Source organism: Gorilla gorilla, chromosome 6 (genome assembly GCF_029281585.2).
Source record: "Gorilla gorilla gorilla isolate KB3781 chromosome 6, NHGRI_mGorGor1-v2.1_pri, whole genome shotgun sequence".
NCBI classification, from domain to species: Eukaryota; Metazoa; Chordata; class Mammalia; order Primates; family Hominidae; genus Gorilla; species Gorilla gorilla.
Window position 1 is genome coordinate 83,456,841 of NC_073230.2, and position 15,538 is coordinate 83,472,378.

Genomic DNA, 15,538 nt, shown 5'->3' on the forward strand with positions numbered 1-15,538 from the left:
CTGTGTCTGAGGTCAGGCTCCTCCTGTCTGTTTCCCACTGTGTTTCTCGGCTCTGCTCTTCTCCCAGCCCCGCCCACTACCTACCAGCTGTCATTGAGAGAGGCTCTAATTGGTCCCAGGGATAGCCAATGGGCTGGCTGGCTCTGGATAGGGGTCCACCCCGGAACCAGCCGGCCCTGGCTGAGAGAGGCAGGGGGCGGGACAGGCAGTGACAGCTAATTCAGTCCAAAGGGCTGCAGAATCCCCATGCAACGTTTTATTGTAGCAAACTGAATTGTGATCATATTCATGGCAACCAGAAGGCAAAATGACCAAAGTCCCACTCATCCCCTCATCCCCACCCTTTTTTTTTCTTTTTTGGAGACAGGATCTCACTCTGTTGCCCAGGCTGGAGTACAGTGGCACGATCTGGGCTCACTGAAGCCTCCACTTCCTGGGCTCAAGTGAGGCTTTGCCTCAGCCTCCCAAGTAGCTAGGACTACAGGCGTGTGCCACCACACCCAGCTAATTTTTGTATTTTTTTTTGTAGAGGCTGGGTCTCACTATGTTGCCCAGGCAGGGTCTCGCTATGTTGCCCAAGTGGGTCTCAAACTCCTAGGTTCAAGCAATCCTGCCTCAGCCTCCCAAAGGGCTGGGATTACATGCATGAGCCATCACATCTGGCCCCCACCCATCTTAAAAGTCAGAAATAAAAGCCAGAGCCCCTCCTTGACCTCCTGGCCCCCTCCAGCTTTATCACCCCACCTCTCTGCCTGTCTTTATTGCAAAACCCCCAGAAGGTTATCAGGCTCATGGTCTTCCCTCCTGTCCACACTGCCTCAGCTACACAATGAGATGCCCCCATTCCAACTCCCCAGCCTCCTCTGCTGGCGTCTCCTCCTTCCTAATCTCTGAACATTGGCCCATCCAAGGGCTCAGTCCCAGGCCCGTTTACCCCTTGTCCACACTCACCCTGAGAGCTTCCAGTCGGTGGCCTCCGTGCCCTGGATGAGCCCCTGTAAGTCTCACAGTCTTCCCCAAGCTCCCTGTACCATGCCCATTTGACATCTCCACCCAATTGAGGAAGAAGCAAGCACCTATATCAATTTCCTGGGGCTGCAATAATGCACAGCCACAAATGTGTGGCTTAAAACAGGACAAACATATGCTTTCGCAGTTCTGGAAGCCAGAAGTCTATAATAAAGGCTGGGCATGGTGGCTCACGCCTGTAATCCCAACACTTTGGGAGGCCAAAGCGGCGGATCACTTGAGGTCAGGAGTTTGAGATCAGCCTGGCCAACGTGGTGAAACACCGTCTCTACTGAAAATACAAAATTAGCTGGGCATGGTGACGGGCGCCTCTAATCCCAGCTACTCCGGAGGCTGAGGCAGGAGAATCACTTGAACTTGGGAGGCGGCGGTTACAGTGAGCCGCGATTGCGCCACTGCACTTCAGCCTGGGCAGCAGAGTGAGACTCCTTCTCAAAAAAAAAGCCTGAAATCAAGGTGTTGGAGAATCTATTCCAATCTAGCTTCCAGGAGGAGTGCCGGCAGCCCCTGATGCTCCTTGGCCTGTATAACTGCATCAGGCCAGTCCCTGCCTCCTGTCACTTTGCTGCCTTGCCTGTGTGGCACTTCACTTGAACATCTTATGAAGACAGCAGTCACTGGATTTAGGGCCCACTCTAATCCAATCCTAATCCAGTATGACCTCATTTTAACTAACTACATGTGCAAGACCCTATTACAAAGAAGGTCACATTTGTTCTTTATTTTGTTTAAAATTTTTTTTTTTTTTTTTTTTTTTTGAGATGGAGTCTCGCTCTGTCACCCAGGCTGGAGTGCAGTGGCGCGATCTCTGCTCACTGCAAGCTCCCCTTCCCGGGTTCACGCCATTCTCCTGCCTCAGCCTCCCAAGTTGCTGGGACTACAGGCATCCACTACCATGCCCGGCTAATTTTTTGTATTTTTAGTAGAGACGAGGTTTCACCGTGTTAGCCAGGATGGTCTCAATCTCCTGACCTCATGATTCGCCCGCCTCAGACTCCCAGACTGCTGGGATAACAGGCGTGAGCCACCGTGCCTGGCCTATTTTGTTTAATTTTTATACAGATGGGTTCTCACTATATTGCCCAGGCTGGTCTCAAACTTCTGAGCTCAAGCGATCCTCCCACCCTAGCCTCTCAAAGTTCTGGGATTATAGGTGGGAGCCACCATGCCTGGCTAAGGTCACATTCTGAGGTTCTGAGTGGGCATGAAATTTAAGAAGTCACTATTCAACCCAGGACCACAGCCCAAATTGAACATGTCCTAACCACATCTATCCAGGCCTCCCCTAACACCACCCCCCTTACGGTTCCCATCTCAGGTATTGGCCCCCAAATCCACACAGTTGGCTGGGCATGGTGGCTCACACCTGTAATCCCAGTGCTTTGGGAGCCTGAGACAGGAAGATTGCTTGAGCCCAGGAGTTTGAGACCAGCCTGGGCAACATAGCAAGACCGTGTTTCTACAAAAATATTTTTTAAAAATGCAGGCATGGTGGCACATGCTTGTAATCCAAGCACTTTGGGAAGCCAAGGCAGGAGGATTGATTAAGCCCAGGAGTTCGAGACCAGCCTGGGCAACGTAGGGAGACCTTGTCTCTACCCAAAATGGAAAAATTATCCAGGTATGGTAATGCATGCCTATGGTCCCAGCTACGCGGGAGGTTGAGGTGGGAGGATCGCTTGAGTCCGGGCAGTTGAGGCTGCAGTGAGCTGTAATCACACCACTGTACTCCAGCCTGGGCAACAAAGCAAGAGCAAGACCTTGTCTCAAAAAATAAAAAATAAAGGCCGGGCGCGGTGGCTCACGCCTGTAATCCCAGCACTTTGGGAGGCCGCGGTGGGCGGATCATGAGGTCAGGACTTTGAGACCAGCCTGACCAACATAGTGAAACCCCGTCTCTACTAAAAATACAAAAACTTAGCCGGGCCTGGTGGTGGGCGCCTGTAATCCCAGCTATCCAGGAGGCTGAGGTAGGAGAATTGCTTGAACCTGGGAGGTGGAGGTTGCAGTGAGCCGAGATCGCGTCATTGCACTCCAGCCTAGGCGACAGTGCGAGACTCCGTCTCAAAATAAATAAATAAATAAATAAATAAATAAATAAATAAATAAAAATAAAATAAATAAAAAATAAAAAACAAAAAAAGTCCTTTTGACTTTACCTCCAAAATAACGCACATCCCCACAGCTGCTTCCCTGGACCAGGCCCTAGCACCATGCCATGGATAGCCCTCTCCTTCATCTTCTGTTCCTCCAAAGTCCATTCTCCACACTGAATCTAGTCTTTTTTTAAAATATCATTTTCATTTTTAATGTTGGAAATTTTTAAGCCTATACAAAAATAGAGAAGACAGTATAATGAACTTTCATTTACCCATCACTCAGCTTCAACAGTTATCAACTCATCGCCAGTCTTATTTCAGCCATGCCCCGACCCAGGGCCCCCTCCCACATCCCAGACGTCATATGGCCAAATATTTTTAAAATGTAAATCAGGCCGGGTGCAGTGGCTCACACCTGCAATCCCAATACTTGGGAGGGAGAGGTGGGAGGGTCACTTGAGGCCAGGAGTTAGAGACCAGTCTGGGCAGCATAGTGAGACCCCATCTCTACAAAAATTAAAGTATTCTGGCTGGATGTGGTGGCTCATGCCTATAATCCCAGCACTTTGGGAGGCCAAGGCAGGTGGATCACTTGAGGTCAGGAGATTCAGACCAGCCTGGCCAACATGGTGAAAAACACTGTCTCTACTAAAAATACAAAAATTAGCTGGGCATGGTGGTGGGTACCAGTAATCCCAGCTACTCAGGAGGCTGAGGCAGGAGAATCGCTTGAACCAGGGAGGTGGAGGTTGCAGTGAAACAAGATCACACCACTGCACTCCAGCCTGGGCAACAGAGTGAGACTCTCTCAAAAATAAAGTAGAAACAAAGAAACAAAATAAATAAAATAAAAAATTCACCAGGCATGGTAGCACGCCTGTAGTCCCAGCTACTTGGGGGGCTGAGGCAGGAGGATCCTTTGAGTCCAGGAGGTTGAGGCTACAGTGAGCTATGATGGCGCCACTGCACTCCAGCCTGGGTGACAGCAAGACCCCATCTCTAAAAATAAATAAATAAAAATTTTTAAAATATGGCTGGGTGCGGTGGCTCACACCTGTAATCCCAGCACTTTGGGAAGCCAAGGCCAGCAGATCATTCGAGGTCAGGAGCTCCAAACCAGCCTGGCTAACATGGCGAAACCCCATCTCTACTAAAAATACAAAAATTAGCTGGGCATAGTGGCGCTTGCCTGTAATTCCAGCTACTCGGAAGGCTGAGGCAGGAGAATCGCTTGAACTCAGGAGGCAGAGGTTGCTGAGCCAGGCTCCCTCCACTGCACTCCAGCCTGAGTAACAGAGCGAGACTCTGCCTCAAAAAAAAAAAAAAAAAAAAATCCAGGCGCGGTGGCTCATGCCTGTAATCCCAGCACTTTGGGAGGCCGAGGTGGGCGGATCACGAGGTCAGGGGATGGAAACCATCCTGGCTACCATGGTGAAACCCTGTCTCTACTAAAAATACAAAAAATTAGCCGGGCGTGGTGGCGGGCGCCTGCAGTCCCAGCTACCCGGGAGGCTGAGGCAGGAGAATGGTGTGAACCAAGGAGGCAGAGGTTGCAGTGAGCCAAGATCGTGCCACTGCACTCCAGCCTGGGCAACAGAGCGAGACTCCGTCTCAAAAAAAAAAAAACTAATTTAAAAATAAAAATGTAAATCAGATCCTGCCCCTTTCCTGCTCACACATCTAGCACTGAGACACTAGATATCATCTAGGCTCTGTAGAGTGGGCCAGAAAAGACCCCCAGGGCCCAACCCCCACCCCCACCCCCACCCCCACCCCCACCCCCCTGCCTTGTCCCAGCCCTGTCTCACACCCCTGCCCCTAAGTTATCATACACCAGGCTTTTCTGTTTCTGGAACACCACAAGCTGTGTCCTGCCTCTGAGCTTTTGTACACGCTAGTTCCCCTGCCTGAAACACTTGCGCCTCTTCCTCTTGTGCCTGCCTTGTACAAGGAGTCCTTCTTATCCTTCAGAACTCACTGTAAATTACATGTTTTCTCTATTTCACCTTCATCCCAGTTAGTCTCTCCCCAGTGCTGTGTTCATAGTGCAAATCACAGTCTGGAATGATCTTCACTATTCTTTTATGGTTTGCATCTGCCTCCCCGCCCCCCAGAATATAAACCCGTTGAGGGGCCAGGCGTGGTGGCTCACACATGTAATCCCAGCACTTTGGGAGGCTGAGGTGGGCAGATCACCTGAGGTCAGAGGTTCGAGACCAGCAAACATGGTGAAACCCCGTCTCTACTCAAAAATACAAAAGTTAGCTGGGCATGATGGTAGGCACCTGTCATCCCAGTTACTCGGGAGGCTGAGGCTGGAGAATCGCTTGAACCTGGGAGGTGGAGGTTGCAGTGAGCCGAGATCGCGCCACTGCGCTCCAGCCTGGGTGAAAGAGGGAAACTATGTCTCAAAAAAAAAAAAAAAAAAGGTTGAGGGGAGGAGTCCTTTGGAGTGGGACCGAATGAAGTTGCCCTTGAAATTGGGAAGCTGGAGGCTTTTTCTTGCCTGTGCGGGCTACCAGTTCAGTGTGTAGGATCATGCACCATCTATGCGGGTTCCAGACAGGGCTGTTGTGCCCACCGACGGGGATAGGGGTGGCTGGGATGGAGCTTGTGATTTTCTGGAAGAGACAGGCTGACTTCTTGTTGGCACTGGAACACACTGCCAGGAGGGAGGCGGGAGAGGCGGGGGAGGGAGGGAGAGGAGAGAAAGAGGGAGGGAGACAAAGAGGGGAGAGAGGGGAAAAGAGAAGGAGAGAAGGAGGGAGGGAGGGAGACAGGGAGGGGAATGGAGAGAGGGAGGGAGAGAGGGAAAAAGAAAGGAGGGAGAGAGACGGGGAGTAAGAAGAGAGAAAGTGGGAAGGAGAGGGGAGAGAGGGAGAGGGAGGGGAAGGAGAGAGGAGAGGAGAGAGAGAACCTTTTTTTGTTGTTCCTTAAGGAAAATTCAAGAAATAAAATAGGCCAAAGGACATAATCATCTCAATGTCTCTTAATGAATTGCAGGAGTATTTCTAATCAGGTGATGTCCGTTTACACCTTCACCAATAGACAAGTTTCACACCTAGAGGCTGTTTTGCTAAGCCCCGCCCCTTCAGAACTGCCCTGCAGCTGCTTTAACCCCTTCTCTCCTGGAGTATAAAGAGGACCCTCTGGCCTCTCCCTAAGATGAACTTGGGTCTCCAAACGGCTCCCAATGTCCTCACCCTCCCAGCTTCCCTTCCAAGGTCTGTTCTGTGAAATGCAAAAGCCAGTCTTGACACCCTGAGAATGCTGGCCTTTGTCAGCAGATGAAGCGGATATTGTCGAGCTGGGACAAAAGTGCCCTTGTGATTTGTGGAGACCAGGCGTCCTCTGTGGGGTCCGGTGGGGGGTGGGCACCAATGGGGCCCGGCAGTGGGAGGCACAGCCCGGCCTCCACCAAGAAGGCTGGGGCCAAGAGGATCGCGAGGGGTCGGGTATATTTTGGAAACATCTTTCGTGTTATGGGTTCTTGCACTTTTAGCACAGGCCTGGGGCGGGGTGGGGGGGGAGTCGAGCGGGAGTCCCGGGGTCCTTTATTTATTCCTCATCCTGTGGGTCTCCTATGTGGAGGATGCTTTGCCTACAACCAGTGACAGCCTGCAGGGGAACGGGAACAGGATGGGCCCCTCCCCAGGAGCAGATCCTTGATGAGGACCTTCAAGGTCAAGGGCTGCTGGTTGGGGGTTGGGGGGGGACAGAAAAGAAGCGAGGTGCCCATTGCTACCCCAAGCAGGGGCCAGCGAGGGAGGATGGCTGCAGGCCCCCACCCCCCACCGCCCTACACTGACCCAGCCAGGACACAGCAAGGGGTGGGCATGAGGCCCCACACCCCTCGCCTCCCCAGACTTCCTCTCTTTCGCTGAGCAATTCTGGCTCATGAATCTACTCTCCTCGCCTTGTTCACGGAAGATGACGCCTCCTCTCTCTCTCTCTCTCTTTCTCTCTCCGGCTTCTTCTTCCCTGTGCCCCCCTCCCTGCGTCCCCGTCCCCACCCCCCCACCGTGTCCACCCTGGGTGGACCAGACCCAGACGCAGCTGGAGCACGCGCGCATTGGGGAGCTGGAACAGAGCCTGCTACTGGAGAAGGCGCAGGCCGAGCGGCTGCTCCGAGAATTAGCGGACAACAGGGTAACCGCGCCACCGCACCCGCCTGGCCCGCCAGCCACCTTGCCCTTTGATGCCCCCTCTGGCTTCTCTGTTTCATTATTGACTCTTTCTTTAGCTGCTCTCATCTTTTTTTTTTATTTTTTATTTTTGCATCCCCTTGGAGGAGGGAAGTCAAGATTTAGAAATGTGCTTATGTGGCCGGGCGCGGTGGCTCACGCCTGTAATCCCAGCACTTTGGGAGGCTAAGGAGGGTGGATCGCCTGAGGTCAGGAGTTCGAGACCAGCCTGGCCAACATGGTGAAACCCCATCTCTACTAAAAATATAAAAATTAGCTGGGCGTGGTGGCTCATGCCTGTGATCCCAGCTACTTGGGAGGCTGAGGCAGGAGAATCGCTTGAACCCGGGAGGTGGAGGTTGCAGTGAGCTGAGATCGTGCCACTGCACTCCAGCCTGGGTGACAGAGCAAGACTCCGCCTCAAAAACAAAACAAAAAGAAATGTGCTTATGTTCCCTGGCTCAGTGTTGCTTATTGGGGTGGAGTTGGGGGTGGGGGTGGTCTTTGTTTTTTGGGACTTGGCTCCCCAGCTTATGGCCCCAGCAGCTGATAACGTCCTGTGAGACCCCCCAGTCTCCCCGATGCATTGCCATGACAAAGTGTTGGAGTTCCTGGGAATGTCCTGTCTCTATGTAGGCAGACCTAGAAACCACTGATCCATGTCTCCTGTCTCCCCAGCTGAGGAGGCTGGGGAGAGGGAGGAGGTCAGAAACTGCAGATCTCTTCCCGGTTTCTCTGGCCCAGAGAGCCTGAAACATGGGTGCAGGAGGGGGCTGGGCTGAAGGACCTGGGGCTGAGGAAGGGGTGGGGCTTTTGAGGGAGTGGAGGTGTCCCCAGGGAATGGTGCTATGATGGGTCCTGGAGCCATGGAACAGCTCTGCTTGTGGGTGAGGCTTCCAGACTCCTAGGGCATGGTTCTGAGTCCCTGCTCCAGGCCCAGCAGTCCCCTCCAGGCTTACCATGCACGCCTGGGACCCAGCACTCTGTGCAGGCACTCACATGCGAACAGCCAGCCGGCCCCCCAGCAGTCCCTCTGAGAGCAAGCAAAAACAGGCAGCAAGTGATGACTGGAAAAGCACCCCATAAACAGTATGTAGATGTGGAAGGAGCAGTGGTCAGTTTCTGCATGTTGGCCTCCGTGCACAAGTGGCTGTGTGCATGTGTGCAGGTGTCTGGAGACACACAGGGTCCATTTGCACACACTGGCCATTGCTCAGTGACCATGTGCTTGTACAGTACACACTCATGTGCATGAAGACTGAACGCACAAACTGACCCAGTCACCGCGGACGGGCCGGAGCCCTCCAAATGCATCTTGATCTAGGGTTCAACCTGATGAAAACACAAGAACAGGGCTGGGTGTGGTGGCTCACACCTGTAATCCCAGCACTTTGGGAGGCCAAGGTTGGTGAATCATCTGAGGTCATCTGAGGTCAGGAGTTCAAGACCAGACTGGCCAACATGGTGAAACCCTGTCTCTGTTAAAAATACAAAAATTAACTGAGCGGGGTGGTGCACACCTGTAGTCCCAGCTACTTGGGAGGCTGAGACAGGAGAATCATTTGAACCGGGGAGGTGGAGGTTGCAGTGAACCGAGATGGTGCCACTACACTCCAGCCTGGGCAGGAGAGTGAGACTCCATCTCGGAAAAAACAAAAACCAAAAAACAAAACAATAAGTTTATTGAACTAAAGGATACCTTCAGAAACAAAATGTTTAAAGCTTGTAATAGATTTAAAGCTTGAAAATATATCATTTTCATATCTATGACCATCAACGTGATCAAGGTGGTTTTTTGGAGAATGGAGCCTCTAAGAGTTTTTTGTTGAAAGATGGGTCTGGGAGCACCCTCTTCTGCTTTAAGCATTAAACTGGACCCTTCTTGGCCACTGCCTCCAGCCAGCCCCTTGGGCTGGATATCCTTCCTAAGGCAGGATAATGCAAAATTCACTGTGGCCTCTGTTCTTTAAAAAGAATGTTAACAAAAAAAAATTTCTTAATAAAAATACAAAGAACTTTAACTCAGTTGGGCATGGTGGCTCATGCCCATAGAGTCCCAGCTGCTTTTGAGACTGAGGCAGGAAGATTGCTTGAGCCCAGGAATTTGAGGGTACAGTGAGCTATTATTGCACGGCTGCACTCCAGCCTGGGCAACATAGCTAGACCCCTGTCTCTTTAAAAAAAAAAAAAAAAAAAAAAGGCTGGGCGGTGGCTCATGCCTATAATCCCAACACTTTGGAATGCCAGGGTGGGTGGATCACTTGAGGCTAGGAGTTCGAGACCAGCCTAGGCAAAAGAGTGACACCCCATCTTTACTAAAAAAACACAAAAATTCCCCAGGCGCATGGTGGTGCATGCCTGTAGTCCCAGCTACTTGGGAGGCTGAGGCAGGAGAATCGCTTGAACCTGGGAAGTAGAGGTTGCAGTGAGGTGAGATCACGCCACTGCATTCCAGCCTGCGTGACAGAGCGAGACTCAAAAAAAAAAGCTGTAACCTCAAATAGGTGGTTTCTTTTAACCACCAATTTGTCCAAGCCACCTAGGTAGAGGAGTGGCGACAGTTGGCTCTGAATCTTTGGGGTACAGCCAGGGAAGTCTTTCTGGATGCTGTGATGGGCCAGGCCTCTACGTCCAGCCGGCACTCAGGAGGGAGTGAGCGCCTTTCCCTTCCCATGACCTCCACCTGCTGGGGCTGGTGCCCTCGAGTGGACGCCCCCTACCCGGCCCCCACCATTGTGCCCTCCTTACCTTCCAGCCAGCCAGCCAGCCCGCTGATCCCTGTCTCCCCCTCTCTCCGCAGCTGACCACAGTGGCCGAGAAGTCGCGCGTGCTGCAGCTGGAGGAGGAGCTCACCCTGCGCCGAGGTGAAATCGAGGAGCTCCAGCGGTGCCTGTTGCACTCGGGCCCCCCGCCCCCGGACCACCCAGACGCCGCCGAGATCCTGCGGCTACGGGAGCGGCTGCTCTCGGCCAGCAAGGAACACCAGAGGGAGAGCGGGGTGCTGCGGGATAAATACGAGAAGGCCCTGAAGGCCTACCAGGCGGAGGTGGACAAGCTCCGCGCGGCCAACGAGAAGTACGCACAGGAGGTGGCGGGCCTGAAGGACAAGGTTCAGCAGGCCACCAGCGAGAACATGGGGCTAATGGACAACTGGAAATCCAAGCTGGACTCGCTGGCCTCGGACCACCAGAAGTCCCTGGAGGACCTCAGAGCCACCCTGAACTCGGGCCCAGGCGCCCAGCAGAAGGAGATCGGCGAGCTGAAGGCAGTGATGGAGGGCATCAAGATGGAGCACCAGCTGGAGCTGGGTAACTTGCAGGCCAAGCATGACCTGGAGACCGCCATGCACGTGAAGGAGAAGGAGGCCCTGCGGGAGAAGCTGCAGGAGGCTCAGGAGGAGCTGGCTGGGCTGCAGCGGCACTGGCGGGCCCAGCTGGAGGTGCAAGCCAGCCAGCACCGGCTGGAGCTGCAGGAGGCCCAGGACCAGCGCCGGGATGCCGAGCTGCGTGTGCACGAGCTGGAAAAACTGGACGTGGAGTACCGGGGCCAGGCGCAGGCTATCGAGTTCCTCAAGGAGCAGATCTCGCTGGCCGAGAAGAAGATGTTGGACTATGAGCGGCTGCAGCGGGCAGAAGCCCAGGGCAAACAGGAGGTCGAGAGTTTGCGAGAGAAGCTCCTGGTGGCTGAGAACAGACTCCAGGCGGTCGAGGCCCTGTGCTCCTCCCAGCACACCCACGTAGGCGCCTGCCCCTCCTGCTGGGGCGGGAGGGTCGGGCTGGGGAGGGCTTGGCCTTTTGCTGACCTCTGTTCTGCAGCCCAGGAAGCATTTCCCTTGTCCCCGAGAGCATGCCTGGGGCAATCAAGGAAGGGGTCACCTGGCTTAGAGGAGGAGGAGCTCCTTGGCCCTCTGTTAGAGGGGCAGTGCGCCCTGGTGACCAGGGAGAACCGAAGCTGGTCGGAGCTGACCTGGCTGCATCCTCCAGCACAGAGCAGGCCTGGAGAGATGGGACCTCCGTGCAGAGGACGGGCTTTGATTTACCCATACATGTCTTAGGGTGCAGGGCTCCTAGGACCAGGGACCTCAGACCCTGCGCCCTGGGGCTGGTACAGACCTGAAGGCAAGCTCTGCCTATCCCCCTGGGGGCACCCATCTCCAACTCAGAAGCTCACCTGGGGAATCAGCGGCAGCCCCCTTTCTGCCAGTCCTAATGAGACTTTAGCAACGGTGCCAATAAGTACTTCCCCAGAATGTGGGAGTTCCCGGAGTGGGGTCTGGAAGGCTAGAGGGGGTGGCCCTAAAGAGGTCGCTGTCACCAATGTCAATTTTGCTCCAAATCTAGAAATTCCTTAAGCATCTACCCCTTCTTCCTTCAGCTGAACCCATCCTCCCAGCCCCTCTGAGGAGGTCAACACCCAGGTGGGCTGTGCCCACTCCACCAGGGCCAGGAAGGGCCTTTTGAGTGGCTCTGGGTACCACGTCTTATGTCAGGCCCTATGTGACTCCATTTCACCTTAACATCCTTAGATTGATACTGGCTCCATTTCACAGGTGAGCAAACCAAGACTTTCCCAGGTCCACAGCCTCTCAGTGGCAGAGATGTTCAACCCCATTCCCTGTGGGGCTGACAGAGAGTGCCCAAGACAACAGGAATTAATTCATAGGAGGGATGTCTAGCAACGGACTCTTGCCTGTATACAAATTGTACTCAGAGATTCTTGAGTTTTCAGTTCCCCCACATACTTTTTTTTTTTTTTTTTTTTTTTTTTTTTTTTGAGATGGAGTTTTGCTCTTGTTGCCCAGGCTGGAGTGCAGTGGTGGGATCTCGGCTCACTGCAACCTCCGCCTCCCAGGTTCAAGCAATTCTCCTGTTTCAGCCTCCCAAGTAGCTGCAATTACAGGCATGCACCACCACGCCCAGCTAATTTTTATATTTTTAGTAGAGGCGGGGTTTCGCCAGGTAGTCCAGGCTGGTCTGAAACTCCTGACTTCAGGTGATCTGCCCGCCTCGGCCTCCCGAAGTGCTGGGCTTACAGGCGTGAGGCACCATCCTTGACCTTCTTTTGGTTTTGTTTTTGAGACAGGGTCTTGTTCTGTCTCCCAGGCTGGAGTGCAGTGGCATGATCATGGCTCACTACAGTCTCAACCTCCCAGGCTTGAGCGAGCCTCCCACTTCAGCCTTCCAAGTCGCCAGGACCACAGGTGTACTCCACCACACCTGGCTAATTTTTATAGTTTTTGTAGAGATGGTGTTTCTTCATGTTGCCCAGGCTGGTCTCAAACTCCTGGGCTCAAGGTGTCTGCCCACCTTTGCCTCCCAAAGTGCTGGGATTACAGGGAGTAGGTACTGCACCTGACCACCCTCATGTATATTCAAACCAGAATTTAGGGGTGGGTGTGGTGGCTCACACCTATAATTCCAGCATTTCGAGAGGCTGAGGCAGGAGGATTGCTTCAGGCCAGGAGTTTGAGACCAGCCTGGACAACATAGACCCCATCTCTACAAAAATAAAAAATTAGCCGAGTACAGTGGTAGTGTACCTGTAGTCCCCAGCTACACTGGAGGCTGAGGCAAGAGGATCACTTGAGCCCAGGTGTTTGAGGCTGCAGTGAGCTATGATTGCACCACTGCACTCCAGCCTGAGTGACAGAGTGAGGCTGTGACTCAAGAAAATAAACAAACCAAAAAAACCGCAGAATTTAGCATGTGGGCAATAAGTTCTCAGGACTAATGAATCCAGGGTGCTTTTTTTGTCTAAAAGGAAATCTTTCTGCATCATGCCTTGAGGTCCCTTGCAATGGCCTTCCTGCCCCTTCTCCCAGGAAGGGATTTTTTTTTTTTAGCAGTGCTCTTCCAGGATCCTGGGCTGAAAGAAAAGGAAGAAACCCAAATTAGCTTACTTGCACATGGCCTGATTAGCTGTTCAGGGCAGGCAGAAAACAGCCTGCAACTCAGGAACTGAATTCCCTGAGCGGGGAGGTTTGAGGTTACTGTGGTTCCACAGAGCATGGGGGACAGAGGCCTGAGGACGCCTCCCCCAGTCCCTGCCCCTCATTCACAGGTGCCCTTGGACCAAGAAGTAGTAGTGGCCCCAGAAAGCCCATCTCTTGGCCGGGTGTGGTGGCTCACACCTGTAATCCCAGCTACTCGGGAGGCTGAGGCACAAGGATTGCTTGAACCCGGGAGGTGGAGGTTCCAGTGAGCCAAGATCGTGCCACTGCACTCCGGCCTGGGCAACAGAGGGAGACTCCGTCTGGAAAAAAAAAAAAAAAGCCCATCTCTTGATTTTCTGTATACACTGGGGCTTAGTCTAAACGCATATGTCCCCATGTTCAGAGGTTTAGGCCTAAGGACAACTGGACTTTTGGTCTCAGGTAGTAAATATGGGAATTTTAAAAATTATTTTAGTGGCCAGGTGCTGTGGCTCACACCTGTAATCCCAGCACTTTGGGAGGCCAAGGCAGGTGGGTCACCTGAGGTCAGGAGTTTGAGACCAGCCTGGCCAACATGGTGAAACCCCGTCTCTACTAAAAATACAAAAAATTAGCCAGGCATGGTGGCGGGCGCCTGTAGTCCCAGCTACTCGGGAGGCTGAGGCAGGAGAATTGCTTCAGAGTCCTGGAGGCAGAGGTTGCAGTGAGCCGAGATCACGCCACTGCACTCCAGCCTGGGCGATGGAGTGAGACTCCATCTCAAAAAATAATAATAAAAAACCCCAAAATTAGCTGGGCGTGGTGGTGGGCACCTGTAATCCCAGCTACTCGCTCGGGAGGCCGAGGCAGGAGAATCGCTTGAACCCGGGAGGTGGAGGTTGCAGTGAGCTGAGATTGAGCCATTGCACTCTAGCCTGGATATCAGGGCGAGACTCCTTCTCAAAAAAAAAAAAGAAAGAAAAATTTAGTGTGAGCCTCATTACTGCATCGTATATAAATTACGATCCAAGGGGCTTAGTTCATTACAACTAATTGAGACTCAAATGGGACTTGGGATGTATGAACAGAAGTATGAGGGGCAGGATGATAGAGGTGACTGCCTACTCAGCTCTGTGCTTCCCTGATCTGCAGTGTCAGACTCTGGCTGGCTCAGAGGACAGCCAGCCTGGGCAGGAGACTGGAAACTCCTGCCAAGAGTGGCAGGGAGCCTATTGGTTGTGTTTTGACTTTTGTCATAGTGATGTGTGCCAGGCTGATTTTTTTTTTTAATAGGTCTTTTCTTCTTTGGCCTCTGGGTTTATTATTAAAAAGAAATGTTGGAGACAAAGAAGCTAGCATTTAATGAAGTCCCTCCAGGAGGTGGCCCCAAGCACACTGTGCACACACTAACCCAAAGCAGCCAATATTTGTTTGATGGATGGGAAACTGAGGCCAGAAGTCTTGTCTCTGGGAGACAGAGAAACAAATTCCCAGGACGAATTTCTGTAGGCGTTGCAGGGAAGGAGCCATCTGTTTAATATAATAAACATTTTCAACAAAGGAAGGGTGGGAGGTATTCATGTATAAGCTGCACAGGCGGCCTTCAGCAGAGCTGGGTGCAGAATGGGGGTCCTCTGTTGTCAGGGAGGTCAGACTGAGGACGTCTGCACTCCCTGCCACCGCAGCAAGTCCCTGAGTCCGTCACTGAGGTCCCCCTTTGTAGGAGTAGGGTGTGCAAACTGCAGGTGTGCTTGCTGGGCTGGCTGGGGCTGGGGCCAAGGGGCGGAGGTGAGCATCCCCCTTACAGGGGCTCTTTTTGCAGATGATTGAGTCGAATGACATTTCAGAGGAGACGATCAGGACGAAGGAAACTGTGGAGGGTAAGTGGCCACCAGGCTGGGCGGGACTCTGGGCTCTGGGAAGAGGCTGGCTGGCTCTGCCTTCCTGCTGGGTCACATTTTGGTTTGCATCATCTGCCATTTGGTAAGAGTCACCTCCTGTGTGCTGTGAGCTATGTACTCCTGCAAGGGAGGAGGCCAGTTTACGGAGGGATGGGCATTGCACCAGCCTTCCAAGTTGCTCTCTTTTTTTTCTTTTTCTTTTGAAACAGATTTAATGGAATAGTAACCTTAATGGAATATCAAACCTTATTATTTGGTTTATATTTTATTTTTATTTATTTAGTTTATACTTTATTTTTATTTATTTATTTATTTTAGACAGAGTTTTGCTCTGTCGCCAGGCTGGAGTGCAGTGGTGTGATCTCAGCTCACTGCAACCTCCAACTCCCTGGTTCAAGCGATTTTCCTGCCTCA

General features: G+C 52.6%; 1 protein-coding gene across 3 annotated transcripts in view; it reads left to right on the forward strand.

Moving 5' to 3' along the window:
- CLIP2 (CAP-Gly domain containing linker protein 2) overlaps positions 1–15,538 on the forward strand; it is a 119,619-nt gene that overhangs the window by 77,821 nt on the left and 26,260 nt on the right. For 2 of the 3 annotated variants that reach the window (XM_055392760.1, XM_063708144.1), the window contains exons 9-11: positions 7,173–7,277; positions 10,113–11,048; positions 15,046–15,103. In XM_055392760.1, the coding sequence (XP_055248735.1) occupies positions 7,173–7,277; positions 10,113–11,048; positions 15,046–15,103 (1,099 nt within the window). The remainder of the gene's footprint in view (positions 1–7,172; positions 7,278–10,112; positions 11,049–15,045; positions 15,104–15,538) is intronic. The other variant, XM_055392761.1, reaches the window with a different exon arrangement.